The 24720-nt window shown below is 43.8% G+C and overlaps 1 protein-coding gene across 2 annotated transcripts in view; it reads right to left on the reverse strand.

Moving 5' to 3' along the window:
* Positions 1-574: 574 nt before the first annotated feature.
* atp2a3 (ATPase sarcoplasmic/endoplasmic reticulum Ca2+ transporting 3) overlaps positions 575-24720 on the reverse strand; it is a 203760-nt gene continuing 179614 nt past the window's right edge. The window contains exons 20-21 of one of the 2 annotated variants that reach the window (XM_072589319.1): positions 22752-22869; positions 575-7291 (exon numbers count right to left, since the gene is read on the reverse strand). In XM_072589319.1, coding sequence (XP_072445420.1) covers positions 7245-7291; positions 22752-22869 — 165 coding nt within the window. In that variant the 3' untranslated portion in view covers positions 575-7244. Of the gene's footprint in view, positions 7292-17744; positions 22870-24720 lie in introns of those variants that run through there. The other variant, XM_072589318.1, reaches the window with a different exon arrangement.

Raw genomic sequence — 24720 nt, forward strand, 5'->3', positions numbered from 1 at the left:
GGTCTTGGATACATTCTTGTGTTTTACTAGGAAACACAGTGTGGGCGGCATGGTGGTTAGCACTGCTGCCTCACAGCACCAGGGTCCCAGGTTCAATTCCCGCCTCAGGCGACCAACTGTGTGGAGTTTGCACATTCTCCCTGTGTCTGTGTGGGTTTCCTCCGGGTGCTCCGGTTTCCTCCCACAGTCCAAAGATGTGCAGGTTAGGTGAATTGGCCATGCTAAATTGCCCGTAGTGTTAGGTGTAGGGGTATGGGTGGGTGGCGGGTCGGTGTGGACTTGTTGGGCCGAAGGGTAATCTAATTGAATCTAAACCATGCGACGCTAAGGTTAAAGGACCTTTTCAGTTACTGTTTCAAGAAACTCTGGGTGAGCTTTTTCCTAAAAGACCTGTCTGACACATTTCACAGGGCCAGTTGTTTCAGGATGGTAAACGAGTTCAGGAAGGTCACAGTTCCAGCTTGTCCTTCCCCCTCAGTTTCTACATTGTTGCATCTCCAGAAAAGAAGTCAACGTTGGAAAAGACAAAGGAACCCTGCTTTTAAAAAAAAACAGACACAGAGGGGTGGGAAAGTCCTGGATTGTTACTTTATTGCCTTAGTTAGGTGTAGAAAATTTCACTTCAAAATTCAGCAAGCAAAGTGGAACAGTACAATAAATATAACTCATTATTGTCCCCACACTCCTCAAGCTATTTACAGTAGTTTAAGCACAGAATACCCTGTAGCAGAAATGATAAAAAGAGTCACTTATCTTAAAGTTGAATTTTTTTCCCCTTGATTATTTGGAGCAGCCTTATAATAAACTGGATATTCCCCTGGTTTCATCGGGATTAAATGGAGTTCCTGATTCCTCACATAGTGACAGTTAGATTAGTTCAGCCCTGGGTGCAGCCCTCAAGCTTAATGTCCAATTAAGGAGGACAGGCACACTTATTTCATTAATTCATTAATAAGAGGTCTGCAACTGTAGAGTTATGATAAGACCGTGTGGAGTGAGGTCAACGCAGGAACAAGTCGGTAATTGTGAGGGTGCCTCAACACGGAGTCATCCTCTGAAGGATCAAGCATTCAACATAATAAATCATGTGCCCAATGACCAAGATACCCCCATCTTGGGAAGGGTATACACAATGCCCTGCCGTCAGGGGCTAGTTACAAGCTTCGGGGGTTAGACTGCACTCAGCCCGTGGGAGTTCTCTCTGATTGGCACTTCCACTTCCCTTAATGCCAACTCTCCAATGGCAGCTGGGTATCCACCACCCTCCGAAACCAGGAGCAGGGTAGCAGGCCAGCTGGCAGTGGACAGCCCGCCATGGCATCCCTCACCCCTGTGGAAACATAAACGCAGCCTCTTGTGGCCAGCAGGTGAAGGAAACATTGCCAAGGTATGAAGCTGGACATGCCCAGTGACACTGGGATGACCACTCAGAGCCAGTTTCTCTCTTCCCTGAAGTACCAGCGTAATTCGGTCCATTTTTCAGATTGCTACATCTGCACGGGGAATAAAAACCATTCCGCACCACCAACAGAATATCCTCTCGTACAATTATAGAGTCACATAGCATGGAAATAGGCCCTTCGGCCCTACACGTCCATGCCAACCAGGTTTCCTCAACTGAACTACTCCCATTTGCCTGCATTTGGCCCGCACCCCTCTAAACCTTTCCTATTCACGCTCCTGGACAAATGTCATTTAGATATTGTCACTGTACTTGCCTCGACCATTTCCTCTGGCAGCTCGTTCCATATACGCACCACATGCTGTGTGAAAAAGTTGCCCCAAAAGTTGTCCCTTTTAAACCTTTCCCCTCTCATCTTACAACTTGGACACCCCTGCCCTGGGGAAATGACCTTGGCTTATCTGTGCTCTTTGTGATCTTATAAACCCCTCAGCCTCCTATATGCTCCACGGATAAAAGTCCCGGCCTATCCTTATAGCTCAAACCCTCCACTCCTGGTGACATATTTTTTTGGGGCACACTTTCCAGTTTAAACACCAGCCCTCCTATAGCGGGGCAACCAGAATTGTCAGCAGTACTGACAAACACAGAGTCAAAAGGTGTGGTGCTGGAAAAGCACAGCCAGTCAGGCAGCATCCGAGGAGCAGGAGAGTCGACGTTTTGAGCGCAAGCTCTTCATCAGAAATATTCCTGCTCCTCTGATTCTGCCTGACTGGCTGTGCGTTTCCAACACCACACTCTTCAACTCTGATCTTCAGACGGTCTCCCTGTCTCCAGACCACTTCAGGGAGTTATCAAAGGGGTTTCCAAACACAAATGAAAATTTATATGCCCATTAAATTTGACAGAAATGACTTTTTAGTGAACAGGATTATCAAAGGCGAGCATTTGTTTGTGTTACACGGCCTAATGTTATATTCTACTACTCGGGGAAACATCTAAAACCTCATGAGTGAATTTGACTCTAATAGTCACTAACAAGGGAAGGGAACAACTTCTGTTCAGAATCAGTTCAGGCCATGGAGACCAGGGGGTGTGACATCAGATCCCATTCCTGTGCCCAGGAACACAATTATCACAATCTCCATTCATAACCCAGTGGGTGGTACCTTCCATAACTTCATGTAACTAGCCCTGGTTCCCTGTGGATAAGGACCTGGCCCTTCACACCTACCCAGAAATGGAGGTTTCAGTCCAACGTGAACACACAGAGGGGAATTCACAGTGATCCGCACTGGGCCTTCACCACATCAAAAAGATAGTCTAATACAGCCACGTAGGAGAAAAGACTGTACCATTCTGTGCCGTCTGGGAGGACATTAAAAAAAATACAGAGAAAACAGCACAATGAGAATAGAGTGGCCAGACTTAGTTGAGTTTTTTTTTAAGATCAGAGCTGGTACTGCAAATCTCTCTCTTTATATCTCGTCCCATTTCCTTTTTAACACGGCCTATTGGGTCCATTCCATACAACACAGCAGTCAAGGGCCACCAGAAATATCTCCACTTGAAAGCTTTACAGATACATTCTGTGGGCTCCATACTCACTTGTATAATCTCTATTGGCTTAGTCCAACCTGGAAATGGTTCCTGCTTCTCCTGTAGCTAAATGGCAAACAAGATCCCAGCATAGTGAGGTATATAACCTGAACAAGGCCAGCATAGTATTGCAGTTCCTTCTACAGGAACCCACGTCTAACAGAAGGCTTCCTTCATCCTAATGCTCACAATCACAGTCATAATGGCAACAACTTGCGAATATAAAGCACCTTTAATGTAGCGAACCACATTATCACACAACATCGTACTGTTGCAGAGCTGAACACCTAGTTAGAGTTTAGGGTAGGCCTCCCTCAGCAACATGGGGCAACACGCAGGTTTGAGGCTGCATTTCAAACAGGGAACTCCAGAGCTAGGGGCCTGTACAGCTGTTGTCATGACAACCGACCATGAGAGAAAGGAAGTGCTTACGGCCAGAATTAGAGGCAAAGGAACTTGGGAAGATTAAGGCTGGACAGTCCTGCAAAGATACAAGGGGAGGGCGGCTTTGATAACAAGCTACTCAAAGGTAACAGTGTTTAGGATGCATTGTGCCAGAATGACTTTTCACAAAAATAGTCATAAAGTCATAGATACGCACAGCACGGAAACAGACCCTTTAGTCCAACTCATCCATACCGACCAGATATCCTAAACAAATCTAGTCCCATTTGCCAGCACTTGGCCCATATCCCTCTAAACCCTTCCTATTCATAGGCCCATCAAGGCACCTTTTAGATTTTGTAATTGTACCAGACTCCACCACCTCCTGGTGTAAAAAGAACAAACAAAATACAATAGGGAAAGGAGTAGGCCATTCTGCCCCTCACGCCTGTTCCCCTCATGGCTGATTAGTCGCCTAACCCCAAATACCTGCATTTGGCTCACATCCCTTAACAGCCTTTGTTAAACTATTTCTGGGTTCCAGCAGCACTGATCCACAGATTAAAACCTGATTTGATGCTCTCCTGTGTTGAAGGCCCGCACCTGTTGTTTTTACCAGGGACCGGGGTGGTGCACCCTTGCTCGTTTTGAAAGTGCTACAACTCACTTCAGAGGATGTGATATGGACTGATCTGCCCCTAACCCCAGCAGAAGGTCACTCATAATCGGCTAGCAGCTTAGCAGTCCAATCCACGTTCCAGGAAGGCGATGCAATACTAACGAAACTCAACTTCAAAACAAATACAAAACATGTGTGTCAGGAACAAAATATTAAAACTAAAAATGTAAGAAAATGGTATGACACAGAGGCAGGGACGGGGTATAATAGTGTCCAGTTGTAATTAGCTCGGTGTTCACTCTTGGCTATTGTGTCTATATAGTGTACAAGTGCATCGAATCAGAAATATTTTCACCAAAGAGAAAAATGGGTATGTATTCTACACAGTCGAAGAGTGTGGTGCTGGAAAAGCACAGCAGGTCAGGCAGCATCCGAGGAGCAGGAGAATCGACATTTCGGGCATAACCACTTCATCAGGAAGGGCTTTTGCCCAAAACGTCGATTCTCCTGCTCCTCGGATGCTGCCTGACCTGCTGCGCTTTTCCAGCACCACACTCTTTGATCTCCAGAATCTGCAGATCTCACTTCCTCCATGTATTCTACACAGCTTGATTGGCTCAGGGAGCCAAAATCTAAAGGTGAGGAAGATTTTCACATGAATCTTACACAGTTGACCAACTCAGGCAAGATAATGCTCACGACTCAGCTTGTTTCGGTGACTCAAACGGAGGGACAAATCCATTTGGCGAGTCCAATTATCAGATCTTTGCCGGGGCTGTTGCCTGGTTAAGGATGGGAGCAGAACCCCAATGGGGGGTTGATGTCCAATCAGAGGATGGTGCACCATTGGCACATGGCGACCAATAAAAGGTTTGGTGAGTATGGTGCAAGCCATTGGCAGGTCAGCAATCTGCTAGCAGTGCCAGGTTCTCCTGACATGAGAAAAATACGCGGGGGGGGGGTAGCCCTTAACGTGGCCACCGATGTACCTGAACTGTGTGAGCATGATGCTCAGGCTCCTGCAGTTGGTAAAGTGCCATGGTGGCTGCATGTCTTACTGCTCCCCCTTCTCCATGCCCTACAACAGCTAACCCACCACCCAGCCCAACTCCGAAACCATTCTGCCCAACGATTCTCAACAGGAAACAGAGCGAGAAAGTGATTCCCTGGTGTCGAGGAACGATTTCTCTCTCTGGTTCCCACTCTGCGGATGGAGGTGCAGAGTGGTTAAAGCGAGTGCTCTCTTGCAGCAAGCCGAACGTTAGGCTGTAGGGGTGAAAGCATCCCCTTTCGACCCTGGAGACTGGTGCAGGAGGAAATTCTCATGGAATGAGCTAACGATATTGCTCTGCGTAGCAACAAGGGGTAAAGGTCCTGGCAGCATTTCTAGCTGATAGCCTGCTTGAATACCACCTTCTAATAAAGCTACCTCCATTTGACTCGGTTAAATAGAGCATATTGAATTGTACACTGATGCTACTGGCATCAGGAATAGGCAAACGTCGCGGAAAGAATCGAATTAGCAAACCAGCTCCTCCAATGCTGTTTGAAATTCCTGAACACAGTGTGAAAATAAGAAACCTGATCATGTACCTATTACTGTGCTTTGACTGACAAGATTATGCTACACAAACTCGGTCTCCCTGAATTACCCACACACCCATCCCACATTCAAAACAGCTAATAGACCACACCATAGGAACAATTGCGTTAAAAGAAAGCAATCTCCAAGATCCACACTTGGTCAACCCAATTATCATCTGTAAAATGCCGGAGAAAAATATGGGAATAAAAACTCTTTAAATCCAGGACGTGGCCATTACAGTGAAAACAATTTGTGCAATGTTTCCTCTCCTGTTACTTAGTACAGTCATACATTCTGCAGTGTGAGAGGTGGTAATGCTGCTGCTCTGAAGATGTAAGCCAGAGTGTTTCTACACATTTAAAAAAAAAATAAGAGGTTTCTCTCAGGGCAGCAATTCTATTAGTAAACAAACCACTGGAATTATTCACCTGGTAAAATTGGAAAGGTGTGTGCGTGTGGATGTGAGAGACAGAGACAGACAGGACTGATGGGGACGTATATATCTGTCTGTGGATAGGTAAGTGACTATGGGTGATCTTTGATTCAAAATATGGTGCAAAAAAAAAACACAAAATCTAGACCTCACATCCAACTTAGCGGATAAGAATTCTGCAGAATGAGCATTAGAAACGACCTCCATGCTCGAGGTGTTGAATCTAAAGACAGGTGAGCAATGGAGCCAGTGTCAGGAGAAAAAGTGAGAGACATACACTCCAAGCAGAGGGCCATTCCAAGTATCACTGGTTTCTCCCCCTGGATGGGTACATTTGAGATGTGCTACAAATTAAAAAGGAACAGTTAAATAGCATGGTAACCTGCTTTCGGTTAACTTGCTGGCTTTTCCCTATATTGGGACCAAATCCGAAATGGGAGGTGGGGTGGGGGTTTGCAACAAAATCCCAATTTTACATTTTAGTCAAATGCCATCACTTTATGGCCTTTTCAAACTTGCTGCCACTGTCTTTATGCTTCAGATTTGCACAGGCTTATGCAGAAGAGTAAATGAGAAGACAGACAAGAGTGGGCATATGGAACTCCTCCTTGACGCTGCGCAATAGGTCTGCACTCAAATTGGAATCTAACTTTTCTGATCTTTAGTCCTCAGTTCGGCTGTTTGAGAGACCTGAACACATGGATGCTCCAACTTGTAGCAGTTTGCTCTTGCCTAGATACAACAGAGTGCAAACTGCAATGAGGAACGATGTAAACATGACTTCCTTACTACAGCAGAGGAGGAGATGAGCCTGGTTTCCAAGGGAGAGAAGCCAAAAGAAAACAATTAACCAATGCCCTTTGTGTCTTCCCCCGAATTTGTGGGCAGTTGCATAGGGAGCAGCTTCAACAGCAATGAAGCACATCACAAACACAAGCAAAGACACTGTTAGCAGGAAATACTCAGCTAATTACCACACTATTCTGCAGAATGCTCAAGAATCCCCTTGTTCTGTTTTTAGCCTTCATTCCAGTTGACTGTTTTACTGTCACAGGCACTCACACATCCATCCAAAACCAGGAGTCCAGTTATTGCACACGTATACACTGAGACAGCTACAAAACTGGAGATTGCAAGTTGTTCACCCGCACACTCCATGTGTGTCTGATCATGTGACAGTCATGCACATGACACTCCAGGAGTGAGAATCCCAGGCATTCTCCTAGAACTTCAGCTGTCTTCGCTTCCGGTACTTATTCTCTTCTTCATCTGGAGGAGAGAACGAGAGATTAGAAGGACCCATCGACTGTGTCATTAATCTTACTCAGCACATTATTCAAGAAGTGGATCTGTAGCAGGACCACCTCCTGCACCAATTGACCTTTACTTCAATATGGCTTTAGCTTACGTAATTTTAGTGAGTTGAGAGAAGATGATGTAATTTTACCTCGTTAATACTTTTGAGGCCAAGATTGGACCAGTCTTGTTTCTCAGTGTTGAGACAAAAGTGATTTGAAAAATTTTTAAAAGTCTTAGCAAATTAGCAAATGGGGGCATCATACTTGTATTATTTCCTAACTGCATGATTATCTCACTGAAATATTCCTGCTCTTTGGATTATGATGCAGTCATATTCCTCTCCCGATCAATGATGTCCTCCAGTAATATTCCACTCAATTAGTCACCCAGTAATATATCTCTCTCAATTACCCCTCAGTAATATTTCTGTGATCGTCCCTCAGTTGCAATTCTCAGATTGACAGGGGATGACGCGTTAGGTTTAAAGTAAAGGCGTAATATTATAAAGATAAGTACATCTAGGAAGCTTTCGCCATTTCCTTTTTCTTCACTAGATTCTATGCACGAACCTCAGACATCCTTTATTTCTTTTGGGCCTTTTCTTTAACATTTCACATTGCAATAATGGTTTAAGCCTATCCGTAAATCTTCAATGTTTTGTGTCACCTATTATTCCCTTTTTATTAGTCTTATGGCCTTAAACCCAATTTACAAAGAGTTTCCATTCCTAATCCCATTGTGCTCCCCATCTGTAGTTAGGCTAATGACTAGGGAAAACCTGACTAGAAACAATCTCTCTTTTACATTGCTCTGTGGACAAGCTGGACATTGATACTCTCTCAATTAGATTAGTGCATCACTACACAGCCACTCTCTTTCAGAGCTGCAATCTCCAAAAACATCTCCCGATTAAAACGGGCAGATTCTAAGGCTACATAAGCCAGACTCTACCCAAACTCTGAAGTCCTTTTCTTGTCAACTCTGTGCTCGTCAGGTTGAGTGACACATTGGGAAAAAGACTCGCTATTTCTGGCACTTTTGTTTCAATGTTTTGAGGTCAGGCGTGAGACATGCTCCCTCCCAGCCTCAAGCATCCCAACAGAATAACCTCTTATCCCTCCATGTGCTACCTTTTCTTGAGCAATTGGGTATAAGCAATAAGTGCGGTCTTAGCAAGTGGCAGCCGTGAGAGTATAAGTAGGAAAACAAAAAACTTCAATTTTCTGGCTTCTCAGACAGAGATTACAAATTTGTGCGTGATTTTTTTACTGTGACCTTATTCCTACAAGCAGCTCAACTGAGACTCAGCAACCATTGCACGATCACCTTCACAACCAACAGGCTTATATCTCATCATCTCCCAAAAACTACTTAATCCCAGGTCCCAGAGCAATGAGGATCAAGCCTGACAAAAAAAAATCTTCTTATAAAAAGTCTAAGCATTGCTTAGCAATTTAAATCGCGTTACTTTGAAAGAGAAAATCTCACAAAAAGCACCTGCGCTATGTCTACAGTGCTCAGCGATGACTAGTGAATGTCAAACACACAGCCTGTTAATCTGCAGCAATATATCCTGCTAATGCCCCAGTTACCATAGAAACGTCAAGGAGTGCCATTCCATCTCAGTTGAGGGAAAAAAAAAGATGAATGTTGCAGCAATAAAACTTTTATGATAATGTTTAAAAGCATTAACAAGCAGGTTCCAAAGGTTAATAAGGCATTCGAAACAAGAAAGTATTTCAAAATATTCTTCAATAAATGGGGAATCTGCTGATAGGTTTGGTGCTCAAAAGATGGTAGATCTAACAGTGCAACCTTCTCATTTTGAAGTTTCTGTTAGTTGACACTGACTTCTAAGGCAGAACAGGCCATTTGGTCCATCTGGTCTAAGAGGGTGTTCATTCTCCACCCAATTCCTCCTACCCTCAACATATCCTTCCATCCTTTTGACCCCGAGATGTTTAAAGGCACCTATGCAAATTCTATAGTCTAGCCATCTTCTGGGTAAAGAGGTTTCTCCCGAATTCCCTTTTGGATACACATTGGACGTTCCACCAGATTGACTCTGTGGAAATTACTTGGAAGTTTGAATTTCTGCTAAGCCATTTCCAAAGCTCCCTGGAAGCCTAGGTGAAGGTCTCCGACTTGGAGATGGAATGTGAGAGTTAGAAGAGAACAGACATACTTAACAGGATGGTTATCTGGGCGATATTAGATTAAAACCACCTCAAATTCTTTGGATAACTCCCCCAGACCCACACCCCATCCTTGCAACTATTAGCCACACCCGATTTCCCACTCAGTCTGGCTCCCCACCACCAGTGACTGCAAAACTTCTGACCAACCCCCCTGCAAATACTGGGACTGGCCTAGCATTGCCCAGAGACCCTGCATGATGAAAAATGGCCTGGGATAGGCTCTGCCCTTCTGAAGACACCAGTTTCAGAAGTTCTAATCTGAATTGCAGAGCTCGGTGTAACAGAAAGGAGGTGCCAAGTGTGACAGCGATTGCTGGCGCTGGAAGACTTGGAATTCCCAGAATTCCTTCCAATGAGAAGCAGACCAATTTCTAGCTGGAGTGGCGGACATCTTGTACAAAAGGGCGGGACTGCACAGAAATGGTCAGGGACAAGGACATGCTCTGGACCAACTTTCATTTATCGGATCGGTCAGAGAAGAGTTTCTAAGAGTCTGGATTTTTATCCCTTGTTTTGCATCTCCTGGGAGAGGATGAGGTTGAGGCTGTGTGAAATGTGAAGATAATCATGGTTGTATGGGACAGGCTGGATTGACAAAAGGTACTTTAATCCTGTTACAACATTTAAAAGACATTTGGACAGGTATGAGAAGAGGAAAGATTTAGAAGGGTATGGGCCGAATGGGACTAATTTAGTTTAGGAGACTTGGTTGGCATGGTGGAGTTGGGCCGAAGGGCCTGTTTCTGTGCTGTATGACTCTATGTTGACATCACAGCACCAAAATGAAACATTCCTCTTATCTCTGAAGCCACAGAGGGTTACCATCATACAAAATCATTGCTTAAGAACTTAAACTAAAAAGAAACACAAAAGTTAAAGCTGAAATATGTCAAAGAACTGAGTGTGCTGAAGGAGGGTCGCTGGACTCGAAACATTAACTCAGCTTCTCTCTCCACAGAGGCTGTCAGACCTGCTGAGTTTCTCCAGCAATTTGTTTTTGCACTAATCAGGACTGCAATGCAAAAAAAAAACTAAACTGTGACCAGACACACCATTTTATGCTGAAAGAGAAGGGGGTCCGAATTGTTGAGACCCTGGTTGATATTTGAGATGCCGTGGGGTCTAAATTGACGTTTCAAAGTTCGGTTTCTACTACCGAATTCTGATGAGTGCAAAATGAAGAACTTCAATTTTTCCCCAGACAAACTCAGAAAAGCAATCTTTCAACAAGCAGCACCATGAGTTTACAGTCACAGCTTTAAAGGACACAGTCACAGCACTCTTACCTGAGCACAGTCCAAACACACTCCCAGAGAGATATGGCAGCAGGGAGAAAGCAATTAACAGCAAAAGGCAAACTGGTATTAGAATTATCGCATTTTAAACATGCATTGACATTCACAAGTGAACCTGATCTTCTCGTCTACGTTATTGGTGTAATGATCAAAAAATAGCTTGGAAGAAAATTTAATAATGTCCTTCAAAAAAGGAACTGGATAAATACTTGTAACCAAAAGAAAAATGCAGGGCTCTTGGGAACAACGAGGACTGTACTGTTAATCGGATGGCTCTCCCAAAGAGCTAACACAAAGACAGTGGGGGTTGAATGGCAGTTTGGCAATTACTAGGAGTGTACAAACATGTTGGGCACAATACAGCTGTGTGTGCACTTATGTCGATCGGCAGGAAATGGTGTTGGAAAGTTTTTTGTCTTTGTGCCCTGTTCATTCATGTACAAACCTATTGGTTTTTAAGCTTCAGGTTTTATGTCACATGATGTAAATGCGAGCGTATTTACCAAAAGCTAAGGAGGAGCACACAGGCTTTTGTTTGCAAGAGCAGCGTTGCTGTAAGTGAGTGGGTCTTCTGGTTAAAAAAAATAGACATTTGTTTCAGGGAGGCTGGTGTTAAGGGTTGCTATCAGGAGATCCAGAAGGGGTCAGGAGTGGCAGATGACCAGGCACACACAGGGGCCTATCGAATGCCAAGTGTTGTCTGCAGATGGACAGTTAACCGTACACTGATAAGAGGCCCGGGAGGAAATCAACAGGAAATGATGCGACTGCAAAGCACATCTTGAGAAAGCACTGTGAGATAGCAAAAACAACTGTTCACCAGAATTAAAGAATTGCTAATGAGATTTCAGAGGCAGCCTATTTTGAGAGCACACTGTTTCTGCATTCTTTAAAAATGTAGAACAGGCTGCAATTTGATTTTAAAAAAAGACAAGAGGGATATTGTGAATTAAAATACAGACATAAAACTGAAAACTTGACAGACTAGGAAGGCCATTCGGCTCAGTTTCATTCAATAATTTGGAAAATCTGATATCTCACCACCCGACCTCCCCGACCCCCTCCCCTGAGACCGTGTCGCATTTGATTGGTGTTTACAGAAATGTACCTTTGTCCTTCACTATTCTATTCAATCTGGTTTAGTCACTTTGTGTGAATAACTCCATGATAGCTGTCCCAAATTTATCTTCCACTTATATTTTTTTTTTAAAAAAGTGAATTGAACATGGTGGAAAAAGCAAAAGGTGGTGTTGGGGGATAGAGAAACCCAGGGCAGATGGACTCCAGTGGGGCAGGGCCAATGATGCCAGAATGTTGCGTTATAATAGGATTCTCAGTAGGGTTCTCCTTTTAAGACCAGGCCCTAACCCATTCCATAACAGAGGAAGGTTTAAAGGTCAATGATACGATGTGTGGAAATGTGGTTACAAACTGACAAGATCCACTATTCAGCCACAATTCTCCAACTGGGGGAAGTGCACTGTAGTAACCATTGGCAACCCCATTTAGTGCCGAGCAGCTTACAAACCAACAGTTCCCGCCTACGTAAACTCGGCAGAAATATCACTTTCAGTCAAATTGCGAGCAATAGCTGAAGCCAGGAGTGAGGATACACACTGCCAAGAGGGGCTTTAACAGAACTGGGGAAGTGAGAGGGTTTATCACTTGGCAACATAATTATTTGAAATAATTCTCAGGTTAAGGTATGGGTGGAAAAAATGCCCAGTTGCTTGCATTTTGAAAAGCCTTCCAGTGTTTAGAATTCTGTACAATGCCCGGGAGTCAAAAATTTTGATTCAGCTAAACTTGAGATTTTATTAAAATCTGACATGAAGGTTTGCTCAAAGCTGTCAGGACATGAGGGGATTGTGGCAGCTAAATGTACTGGCTTCTGTTTACACAGCGTGATGTACACTGAGGACTCCATCTATGAGCTGTTCCTTTCTCACGTGCCACAACAGACAAAACAAAAACTACCTTTTTTTTTATTTGCCAATATTACAAAGTGAGAACCTTTTTAAAAAATGCAATTTTAGATTCAACTTTCCGCCCGCCCCCCAGGTCAAAAGATGTCATGGTTGTGAACACACATTCTCAACATTATCTTTATTCACCTCCTCCAACTTATCCCTGTCTTTGTGCTCTTTGATAAGGTAGTACTCTCCCATTGTTTGAGCATAAACTAATTTTTTTTTAAAAAGCTACACTAACATAGGATTTTACAATCCTGGATGGCTCCAATCACTCAAAGTTGAATTCCTTTCTGGGTAAAGCAAACTGTCAGCTCCTGACATTCATTCCCTCCAGCACCATTACACAGGGGCATCATCTATAAGATGCACTACAGTAACTCACTAACACTCTCAAGATGGCATTTTCCAAACCTGTGACCTCTATCATCTAGAAGGACAAGGGCACACCATAGAATCCCAACAGCATGGAAGCAGGTCATTCAACCCATCGAGTCCACACTGACCCTCCAAAGAGTATTCAAGACCCTCCAAGATACTTGGGAACACCATGATCTGCAAGGATCCTTCCATGCAACACACCACACTGCCTTGGAAATATGTAACTGACCCTTCACTTTCACTACAGCAAAGTCCTGGGAGCTCCTGACCTAATAACACGGAGAGTGTCCCTACACCCCAAGGAATGAGGTGGTTCAAGAAGTAACTCACTGTCACATTCTCCAGGACAATAGGGATGGGCAATTATTGTTGGCTTTGCTAGTGATGCCTACATGCTGGGAATAAAAATGATAAATACAAATTAATAAGGAATTGTCCTTGTAAAAATACAACTTAAATGTATTCTAATTACCATTTGAGGAGAGACTTCAAATAGAATTGTCACCACTGCACAAGATAAAACAATGAAGTGACTAATTTAGAGTTGCACATTTAAGTCAGCCATCATCCCTGCAGTGAACTAGGTGTCTCATTTAATTTTCAGTCTCTTCACTCTATTTTAAACTACGCTGTCACTGGAAATTGTTTGTTTCAGTCTGTCTCCCAAATGTCTTCATTTTAAACATCCCAGGTCATTACTGTGGTAATGGGTTGGGGGGGGGGGGGGGAAGGAAGCTTCAATTTTTGAAAGTTTCGTTATTACATTTTCTGGTAAATCTGCTTTAATATGGAGTCCAAATTTGTATGTGGTACTTCAAATGTGATATTAGTCGTGTTTTACAAACATTCATCACCACGGTTATATCCTACACTTGCTTCCTTAAAACTCAGTCACCTGATAGGACCGAATGGTCACCTCCTGCTCCACCATTCAGCACAATGATGGCCTATTGTCCAACAGCCTAATCCTACTTTCTCCACATAACCATTGATCCCATTCGCCCCAAGTATTATATCCAGCCACCCCTTGAATGCCTTCAATGTTTTGGCATCAACTCCTTCCTGTGGTAATAAATTCCACAGGCTCACCACTCTTTGGGTGAAGAAAGGTCTGCCCATCTCCATCCTAAATGGTCCACCCCGAATCCTCAGACTGTCACCCCCTGGTTCTGGACACACCCACCATCAGGAACATCCTCCCTGCATCTACCCCCTCCAGTCCTGTTAAGAATTTTCTAAGTCTCTACGAGATCCCCTCACTGAACTCCAGTGAAAACAATCCTAACCCAGTCAATGTCTCCTCATACCTCAGTCCTGCCATCCCCAGGATCAGCCTGGGAAACCTTCCCTACACTCTCTCGAGAGAGAGCAAGAGCATCCTTCCTCAGAAGAGGAGACCAAAACTGTGCACAATATTCTAGGTGTGGCCTTACCAAGGCCCTGTATAACTGCAACAACACATCCCTGCTCCATATTCGAAACCTCTCACAATGAAAGCCAATATCCCACTTGCCTTCTTTCCCACCTGTTGCACCTGCATGCTTCCCTTCAGTGACTGGTGCACAAGGACACCCAGGTCCCACTGCACACTCCCCACTCCCAATGTCCAGCCATCCAGGTAGATATCTGCCACCTTGTTTTTGCTTCCAAAGTTAATAACCTCACATTTATCCAAATTAAACTGCATCTGCCATCGAATTGCCCACTCACCCAACCTGTCCAGATCATGCCGAAGGATCCCTCCATCCTCATCACAGCTCACCCTCCCACCCAACTTGGTAACTCTGCAAACTTTGACATGTTACATTTTGTTCCCTCATCCAAATCACTGATATATATTGTGAATAGCTGGGGTACCAGCACTGACCCCCGTGTCACCCCACTAGTTCCTGCCTGGCAGTTTGAAAAGGACCCATTAATTCCTCTCTGACAACTGGTTTTCAATCCACCTCAATACATTTCCCCCAATCCCGTGCACTTTAATCTTGCACAACAATCCCTTGTTATCTTCCTTTAAATCATTTTTTCTATTTGAATTACTGATTCTAACATCTTATAAAGCCGAATTCTCAAATTATTCTCCTCTTCCAAATCACCAAGCTCTTCTAATTCAAAGCTCCATTTTTTTTCCCACACAATTTAGTTGCTTCATGTTTACTAACATGACATTATAAAAAACACTCTATTCATTCTGCCATCATATCAATCTACCCTTCCAACTGCATTGTTCTGCAGGGTTCACTTCTCAGATCATGTGGACACAACTCCCCCTTGACCTGCATTTAACTCATTGACGTATTCAATTATCAGATGTGGTCCCAGTGCAGGATCCAGAGGGGTACCAATATTTTTCCCAATCTAAGAAATTGCCTTTAAAATCCTGCTCCCTCCCAGCTGGTTTGAAACCTAGTCTGCTCTCCTGACCCTAATTCAATCCAGTAGTCTCCTGTGTGATAGTCTGAGAGGAGGTATCTGAAAGTCCATGTACACCACGTGCGCTGTATTTCCCCTATCTCTTGAATCTGTCACTTCCTTGACATCCCCGTCAGAACGTCCTGAGCACTCATGCTAAACATGGCGAGAAAAGACAGAACTCCACCGACTTTTTGATTTGAGAACTAAAATCATCTGCTTGTCTTGAATTCCTGGCTCAAAGAGAAGGTTCAGAGACCAGCATTCTTAACGACAGGATGCTGTTTCTGATGCATCTATCTGCTAAAACTGATCAAATTAAGAAGGTTTCTTCAGAGGAATCCGCGTCCACTTTTCTTCGGACGCAGCTGTTTATCACAATGAACATTGTATTCATAATGCACATGATGACGTCTGGATGTGGTTTGGAAAATGCCACAGTATTTAAATAAACGTTTAATGTAGCACCTGTCAGGCCTGTCTCAGTGGTAGCACTTGCCTCTTCAAAGGCAGTGTGATGCTTTCGTGCAGTACTTACAGAGAGCTGCACGGTCAAATGCAAAGTTAAACAGGCTGGTATTTTTACACAGTGGTTACAATAAGCTACAGGCTGTGTATCTGGGTTTTAGGAGAAAACATTGATGTTTCGAATGTGTGCACACCTCCAGTTCAGACACTCAATTACTCACAGCACTGCTATTAATGGACATCAGTATAGTCTGGACAATGTGCGGACAAAGATAGTTTTGACTTATAACTACCTGGGTTATGGAGATCAAATAAAACAATCTGCCTGATTACTGCTGCAAGGTGTCCATCAGTTGAAGATATGGTCTAATATGCATCTCAAGCTTAACTAACCATTAAACTCTCATCACCTAAGCAGGAATGAACTCTGCGGGAAAGTAAGGGGAGAACTCCTTGGAGCAAATGGTGCCCTGTGTCCCAACTGGCAAAGAAATAAAATTTCGCGGCTCAAAGAATTAAAAAGGGAGGTAAGACATTCCTTTCAGATGGCCGGTTGGTACAGTCTGAAATGAAGCAGATTTAAGGGAAATTTTCAAAGTGAACAGAAAATAAACCTCGAAAGGAAAGGTTGGCAGAGCTATGAGGATCTGGAATTGGGGATAGTCGAACAGGTTTGTTGAATGATGTTCAATGGACACAGTGGTCTTCATCTTGAATGAGTGATTCTGTTGTGACCAATAACTTACAATGTACATATCTGCAAGCAGTAAACTAACGTACTTTTTAAAATCACAACAGTATGGTGTGTAAGATACACAAAGAGCCAGATTTAATGAAACCATTGATCAAAGAAAGTGTTACAGAACCCCAAGTAGTGAAAGGAAGGAAGCAACCCAGATTTACAAAGCTTACAATATCTCTCTTCACCAATTCATTGTGAAACAAAAGGGCTGCCTCATCGAGAATGCTCAGTTGGAACAAGGGGCTGTACTCCAGCAATATGATCTGCCAGGCTACAAATTAATCCCTCACATTTTAAAATTAATGTTACAGTGTTGACCAGTGAAATGCAGGGTCAAAGAACATTGTAATATATTGTTGAAATGTTTAAACAAAAGATTTGTGCTTTTTAATATTGCCAGGACAATTTTGGATTTTTTAAAAATTGGGCTCAACCATTAGCTAAGTTCCAATTTTTGTGGTCAATTTTGTGATGTCATTCTCTGGTCAATAGTGTTAAAAGAATTGTAATCTCAGTGGGTGATTACGAATAAGAGTGTTCTGCTTTTGATACTTGTCCACCTGGCGGTGAGTGGATCTCAGTTAGAGAAAGTGGTATAGGCACATAGTATGGAGGTACGGTCAGGGTCAACTTGGGAGTTGGCCTTCACTTTCTGGTGCTGATCATGGGTGGCTATTTGAGCAAAAAAAGTGTCCCCAGAGACCACACCCAACACGGTGAGCCCCTGAACTAGCAAAGGACATCAACAATGATTCAATTTAATGAAATGAATAGCTCCTGTCTGCTCTTATCTTTGGGGAACATTAGTCGGAAATCAAAGTCTTCATTGTAGCCAATATATCTTTCACATCCAATTTTTGGGAGGCAGGGGGGCAACTATAGAGAGATGTTGCAGCTTTGAATCTCAATAATAGAAGCCGAAGTTAATATTATACAGAATTTTAAACCAAGCTTGAGTACATTTGAGGGGGAAATACTTTTATTGTTAGGTAAGCACACATGCAAAGTGATAACAAAGGTTACAGCAGAAGTTTCAATAAATATCTTTCTTTTTTTAAAAAAAAACTTTTTTGTTTAATTTAAGTTTTGTTAGAAAAATAGCACTGCTATGAGAAGACATCATTGGCAACACTCCGTAATGTTTCACATACACATCAGCAGCGGAGCCCAGAACCCACACATGATACAGAGAAGATTCAGAGGGCGAGGGAAGGTGGGGGCAAACAGAAATGGGTAACTGGGAAAGGAGGTTGACAGAAAAAGGTCAGAGGAAGGGGAATAGAGATGAAAAGATAAAAAGGGCGGAGGGGAGAAATCATGGCAGATATAGAGAGGGTGACATCCTCTATTTTTAGCAGACGGCAAATCTATTTGGACTTAAAAACAAAACAGAAAATACTGTATTTGTATCAAGTGATGTGCTTCCAAGCATAATCTCATCTTAAATCTCGTTTGACATTCACAGAGGAGAAATTAAACAGGTTCACTGTGTAAAAACCATGGCACAGAATGGTTTACATTCTCTCCAAGTTATTCAGAGTATTTCTCCGAGTTGAGTACAATAGAAGGGTCCAGGCCACAAACATTTCCAGAAACCTGCAAGTGCCTCTATTGCTGATTTATTTAGGAGTGTGGCTGAGCAGATGGAGAGGAGGAAGGCTGTCCTTTCTTCCCCACACAGCACGGAGCTGAATTCATCCCCATCCCTGGGCCTCTCCCTTCCCAATAGTCAAAGGGCGATACTGAATGTGCAATAAATACGGACTTAGTCATCGATGCCCACATCCAGTGAATGAATACATTTGAGAAAATGAAAGAGTGGTTTGGTAAAAGGCCTGGCCCTCAGCAGTCACACTGGTGTTAGCTGGATTCTTCCAAAGTCAGAGCAAAAGCCACATGTTGTTGACCTCTCCTGACGGGGGCTAATCTGCCACTGAAAAGTGACATAATCAGGGAGCACTGGGGATTGGAAACAAAGTCATCCCTGGGGATGCTTTCAGCCTCAAATTCCACAAACAGTAGCAAATCTGCACAATAGATCAGGCAGAATTTGCTGGGACTCAGTTTGGCAAGGGACATCCAGTATAAGGATTCATCCAAACTAGGACTGAGGTCTGGTTGTACTGACCTGGATATCCAGTTTGGACTGGGCTGCCTTCCTGCTGCCTGGGAGGACAATATATACACATTCCACATCCTGTCTAACTGCAGCCATACCCCACAATGAGGCAGCTCCCTCACATGCTGGGCCTGGCACATCTCCCTGCTTTACTCTGTTTCTAGTTACAACGTTATGCTGCTGCATCTTAATTTGCCGGGATGTTAAAGACAAACTGCAAGTCTAGTAACTATGATCGCTGGAAACGTTCCTGGGGCTCTCCAAGGGACATTACCATCTGGTATTTTTAACTTGCCAAACAAATGCTAATCTTTGCTTTGTCCCTCTGTCCTACAAAGATGGCTTTCACCCTGTCTTACTGTTTGGACAAAGCCTATACACACGCTGCAATTAAATCACACTAGCACATTTACCCACAACACTATTAGCCCGAAGTCTTTACCGATAATCTACACTCTTACATAATCTAACTTCCAAGGCAGAAATCCCCAATGAAAGACTAAATCCCAAACGCTAAATGGGAACAGCCTCCATTTAATCTTGCCCTTCACACATCCTCTCCCTTGCTAAGGATTTGATCAAAAGTTCTGTCCGAAGGCTTTGCAGTGTACCATACATGACTTGCCACATGACTTAAAAATATGCAGATTTGTGTTTTCAAAACATTCAGGGTGACAATTAATAACATAACAAAGTTTCTCTTCAACCCCTACTTCCTGGACTGTGTAGTTAGGGCTTGAGTATAGGTTTTTGGAAACATCTGAGGCATTGGGTCTGGAACACCAGAGAAAACAGCAAAGTGCAGCAAGTACTTGTATTGAAAACACCTATCTATAATGACACCTTCTATCTATAAAGGTCAGGCGATGTCCGAGGGAACAGAAAACAGCCTCTTGTCGCAAGACCAGAGAACATGCTCACACATGAAGTTAAATATTTTTTTTAAAAAATCTCTCACTATTCATACAGCTCCAACATCTTCAACTGGATTTTTGTTTCCATTTTCACAATTTCTAAGTAAGATTTTGAATGAACCAGCAGCTGCCCTGTTAGTACAGTTTCACAGTTCACTACTCGTTCACTTCAGGGTTAGACAATTATTTGTTAATCAGTCATCAGTCAGAAAATTAAAATAAGTACGTCTCCAGCACAGAGGCCATTGTGTATCCTGCCACTGGCACCATAGAAAATTCTAAATCTGACCACAATTTCCACATGAAAGTAACCATGGCTTCACTCTAAACACACTCGTCCTTTCCTCTACTGTGAAAATAGGAACGGCTCGAGACCATCATTCATTCACCCCCCAAGGTACTTTAGCATTTCATTCTCTCACTGATCCCCACACTAGACACCTATTACTTGACTCCCGTGCCATCATTTGGATTCTGCAGCTTCAAGTCTCCATGGGCTGAGTTATGAGCACTGGGCAAATGTCATTTGGATATTTTTATTCTTTTATGGCTTAGGCTGAGGTTCCTCAAGATACAATCTCTCCCCACCCACCCCAACGGCCAGGGTCTTTCGGGACAGTCAACTACAGCCCTCCTCAGCTTGGCAATGTAATGAATGTCATTTGAAGAGGCGCTGATTGCTTGATGGCTATTTGACGATCTCAATGGACACACTGTGTGTGGTGTCTGTTAACTGGTTATTTAAAACGAGGAACAACTAATGATCTAATCTGGCCATTGACAGCAGATTTGCCTTGTGACACATACGGGTGGCAAAATTCTCTGGTCCATCGCAGGACGGCTGGCTTCAGACAGTTCTGCTGCTCGAGGGTCGTGGCTTCCCATGGATCAGATGCTGGGTTGAGCGGATGGGTGAAGAGTGGAGGAACAGGAGCCTGGGCTCTCACTACACTCGGATTGCAGAGGTGCTGCTTGGGAGTGCCTGCCCTCGACGGCACTGACAAGAAGATTGTGATCAAACAGGAAGCTGCAGCAAATGGCTAACATCGGAGCTTAGAATTCAGAACTAAATAAACCGTAACAGGGCTCACACAGTGCTTGCAGAGTATTCTTCATGGAGAGAAGATCTCGTCAGATCAGCTGCCCTCAATTTACTGACTGAAAGCGGTGCCTTTAATCAGAGTTGGGTTGAATATATGGGCCCCTGGGTCAATGCACAGGACAGCTCCTCCCAGGGCCTTTGATTGCCCCCGTCACTTGGCATTGCCTCCTCCAGGCTTCACCAACCCCAGGGTTGGGGGGGGGGGGGGGGGGGGGGGGGTGCAGTGGTGGGGGTAAGGGCTTCAAATTCTGCCTGTGGCCTGGAGCAAAAGGCTGGATTTCACCTGACAGCAGCCTGACAGTTAATAGGGCAAAAACAATATACACCAGAAAGCAGAGTCGCTGGAAATATCAAAACGTTAGGGTTGAACGCTGATCCCTTCAGAAGAATTCCTTGATCATAGAGAGCAGTCCTGGCAAGGCAGATCCACTCTGTAGCTGACAACGGGCCAGCTCCTGGTAATCCATTCACGCGCGTGTTGCTGCCAGACAAAATCATACACATGCTTTCTGGCAAAAGGAGCAAGGCAAGGACAGCTGCGTTAGTGCTGGAAGGTTTGGGAGTGAACTCAGGGGAGGGATGAAGTAGGGCAACCACCTCCCCACCAGATAAATATTGCCTAGGTGCTGCAGAATTTGCAAGCCGTGTCTAGGGGATCAAGTTACCAGTGTTTGTCTTTGACAGGCGTCTACAGTGCAGTCAGATCGAGGACAGACAGCTGCTATTATTTATTATGGGGCTTCCTTCCTCTCCCCTCCCACCCCCCCACCCCTCCATTGGGGAGCCCACACTCTGAGACAATATCTCTGGAGCGATGGCTGGAGCTGCAGCCTGGACCAAGCAGGTCACCACACTTGAGGTGTCACACAATATGCACACAGCGGTTCAAACATAAAGAGAATTTAGTCATCACAAAAAATAAGGGCTTCGGCTATCAGATTTGACCCATAGGATTAAACTGTTCACCAGTGGCCTTGTATTGATGTTCTTCAAAGAGTTGCTCACCACATGGCTATCATGACTGTGAATTTAGTTGCATTTTTATTGCTAGCTCCATTGATTGTTCTTTTGCAATTTTTTTCCCCTCCCAACTAAAAACAAAAAAGATTGCGAATGATACTGAACCCCCCCCCAAAAAAAATAAACCCCTTAATTTGCACTGGCAGTGGAGTTTGCCACGATGCCAGTGAAGAATTAGTCAGACGGACACAGTTCCCTCAGGAACCAAGCTCCACGCCAGAGTCAGGAATCGCAGGGTTAGATTAATAGAATAGCTAGTGACGAGGCAACCAATTTAACATCTTATTCCAAACCTCAGAGGCCTACCGGCATTCTGTTTCAGTTCCCAAAGCATCACCAGAGTCATTGCTCTCCAATTGGCTAATTTTTGGGCTTGTTGAGTCAGCTTTGGGAAGGAAAAGGATTGCATTGACTAATTGCAATGAACTATTCAGTATCTCTATGAACGAATGGACACAATAACAAAGTAGCATTCCAATAAGCCCTGCAGCTAATTTGGGGTCTGGAAATCGCCATGAATGCCCTGTCCTCCTGGCCGTACAGTCCCACAGACATAAGCGCATTCAATAGGACCCAAGGCATCCTCTTAGGACAGACATAGAATATAACCAAGTCCCACGAGAGAAAAAAGCAAGCTGGCATCAAGAAACCAGTTCCTTCTGGTCAGCACAGCAGCAGTCCTCGAGGTTAGAGCAGACAGTAAAGCCAGCAAATGAGAGGAGCAGAGACTAGGACGAAGAGCCAAGAAATGTCCCCAAAGCATGCTGGAAGCCCACTATTGGTCTGACAAACTACAACAGGGTCTTTACCCTCAATGTAGTTGCGGGATATGTATTTGAGCGACTCGTCCAGCAAGATGACAGGCAGCGAAATCTTCAGGACCACGACCCACTGAGGCCAGTTCAGAGCAGTCACCTGGAAAATCAGCTGTTGGGTGAGAAAGAGGACAATGTCACAAAGTTACCGTGGAAACACAACCAGCAAACACTCGTGACAACTTCTAGACTCAAGCTTTGTTCATTTATCCACAGCTTGGTGAAGTGGCCAATAAGCCAAGCAGCTAAGGACAGCTAGGGATAAGCAAATGTTTGCCTTGCAGTGATGCCTACATCCTATAAATTAATGAGAAAACAGCCTAATGTAACTCATTGTGAATCCAGATATCTCAACTAATCAAAAATGTAATCAAAATTGCTGATAAGCACAGTCATTAGTCATGTGATCTCAGTACACATTTACACCTTGCATACAGGTGATTGTAACCCTTTCAGTGCTTGTCAGTAATATGTCGAAATGGAAGTGTTTACGCATGTGAATAGTTTGGAATATTTTGCTTTCTTGGTTACTGAATGGAGATACTGGAAAAACGCAGCAGGTCGGACAGCATCCAAGGAGCAGGAGAATCGACGTTTCAGGATTTCCTGAAGAAGGGCTGATGCCCGAAACGTCGATTCTCCTGCTCCTTGGATGCTGCCTGACCTGCTGCGCTTTTCCAGCAACACATTTTCAGCTCTGATCTCCAGCATCTGCAGTCCTCACTTTCTCCGAGTGAATGGAGATTTTGTTTAGTAAACAACCATGTGTAAAGGTACATTTACCTGCAATGTCTGCAAGAGGTTTTCTACAGACATCAGGACATGCGGTTAAAAGTGTCACTAGAGCAACATTTGTAGTGTTCAATTATTTCTATTGGACAATGCTGACCCAGAATATATTAAAAGGTCTAATGGCTGCATAGACTTTCTGTCACCTGTTTCCATTATAAATTCTCATGCCCAATTCCTAACGGGAACGGTTTGTATAAATGTTTCATATTGTTGTTATCCCCTTTCGCTAGTGAAGATGGTACAGTCCCTTCACTGGCAGAAGTGTGTATACAACATGATAAGATTACAGGGACAGTTTCCATCCTAACCATAGACACAGGGGATTTACATAATTTTTAAAATTCATTCATGGGATATCACAGCGTCACTGGCTAGGATGGCATTTATTGCCCAGAAGGCAGTTAAGAATCAACCACATTGCTACGAGTCTGGAGTCATATGTACATAGAACATAACAGTGCAGTACAGGCCCTTCGGCCCTCGATGTTGCGCCAACCAGTCATACCAATCTGAAGCTCATCTAACCTACACTATTCCACATACGTCTGTAGGCCAGACCAGGAAAGGTAGTTCCCTAAAGGATGTTAAGTGAACCAGGTGGGATTTTCCAACAATCGAGAGTAGACTCATAACCAATGCTAGACTCCCAATTCCAGATCTTTATTTAAACCAAAACCCACCATCTCCTGTGGTGGGATTCTAAGCTGGGTCCCTAGAACATTACCCAGGTCTGTGGATTAGCAGATAATGCCACCAGGCCATCACCTCCCCTAAGATTGAATATACAGCTTTAAAATGGTCCTAAATCAGGTCTATTACAATCTGAAGCAAAAAATGCCTGACTTCTAACCCTGGTCCACCCAAAATCTAATTGGTTCTTTGATTTCCATATGCCAATTCCTGGGGATGTGCAACCTGACCGTGGGTGTGGAATATCTCTTACTGGAGAATCACCATTCTGGGAGAGACATACTCTGATCCACAGAGATGCATTTCAACCCCAGGTGGGCCTTCCAGTTAAAATATAGAGACTGGCACCAAGATGGCATGCACAGAGAAAGATAACATGGCACTGGGTTGTAGACCACAGTCAACCAGAACATTCTGGCCAGTTCCCTCCCCTCTGTTAAGTCTTTACACCCAATCCCATATCCCAATGCCTAACCATATC

The sequence above is a fragment of the Chiloscyllium punctatum genome, chromosome 19 (genome assembly GCF_047496795.1).
Source record: "Chiloscyllium punctatum isolate Juve2018m chromosome 19, sChiPun1.3, whole genome shotgun sequence".
NCBI classification, from domain to species: Eukaryota; Metazoa; Chordata; class Chondrichthyes; order Orectolobiformes; family Hemiscylliidae; genus Chiloscyllium; species Chiloscyllium punctatum.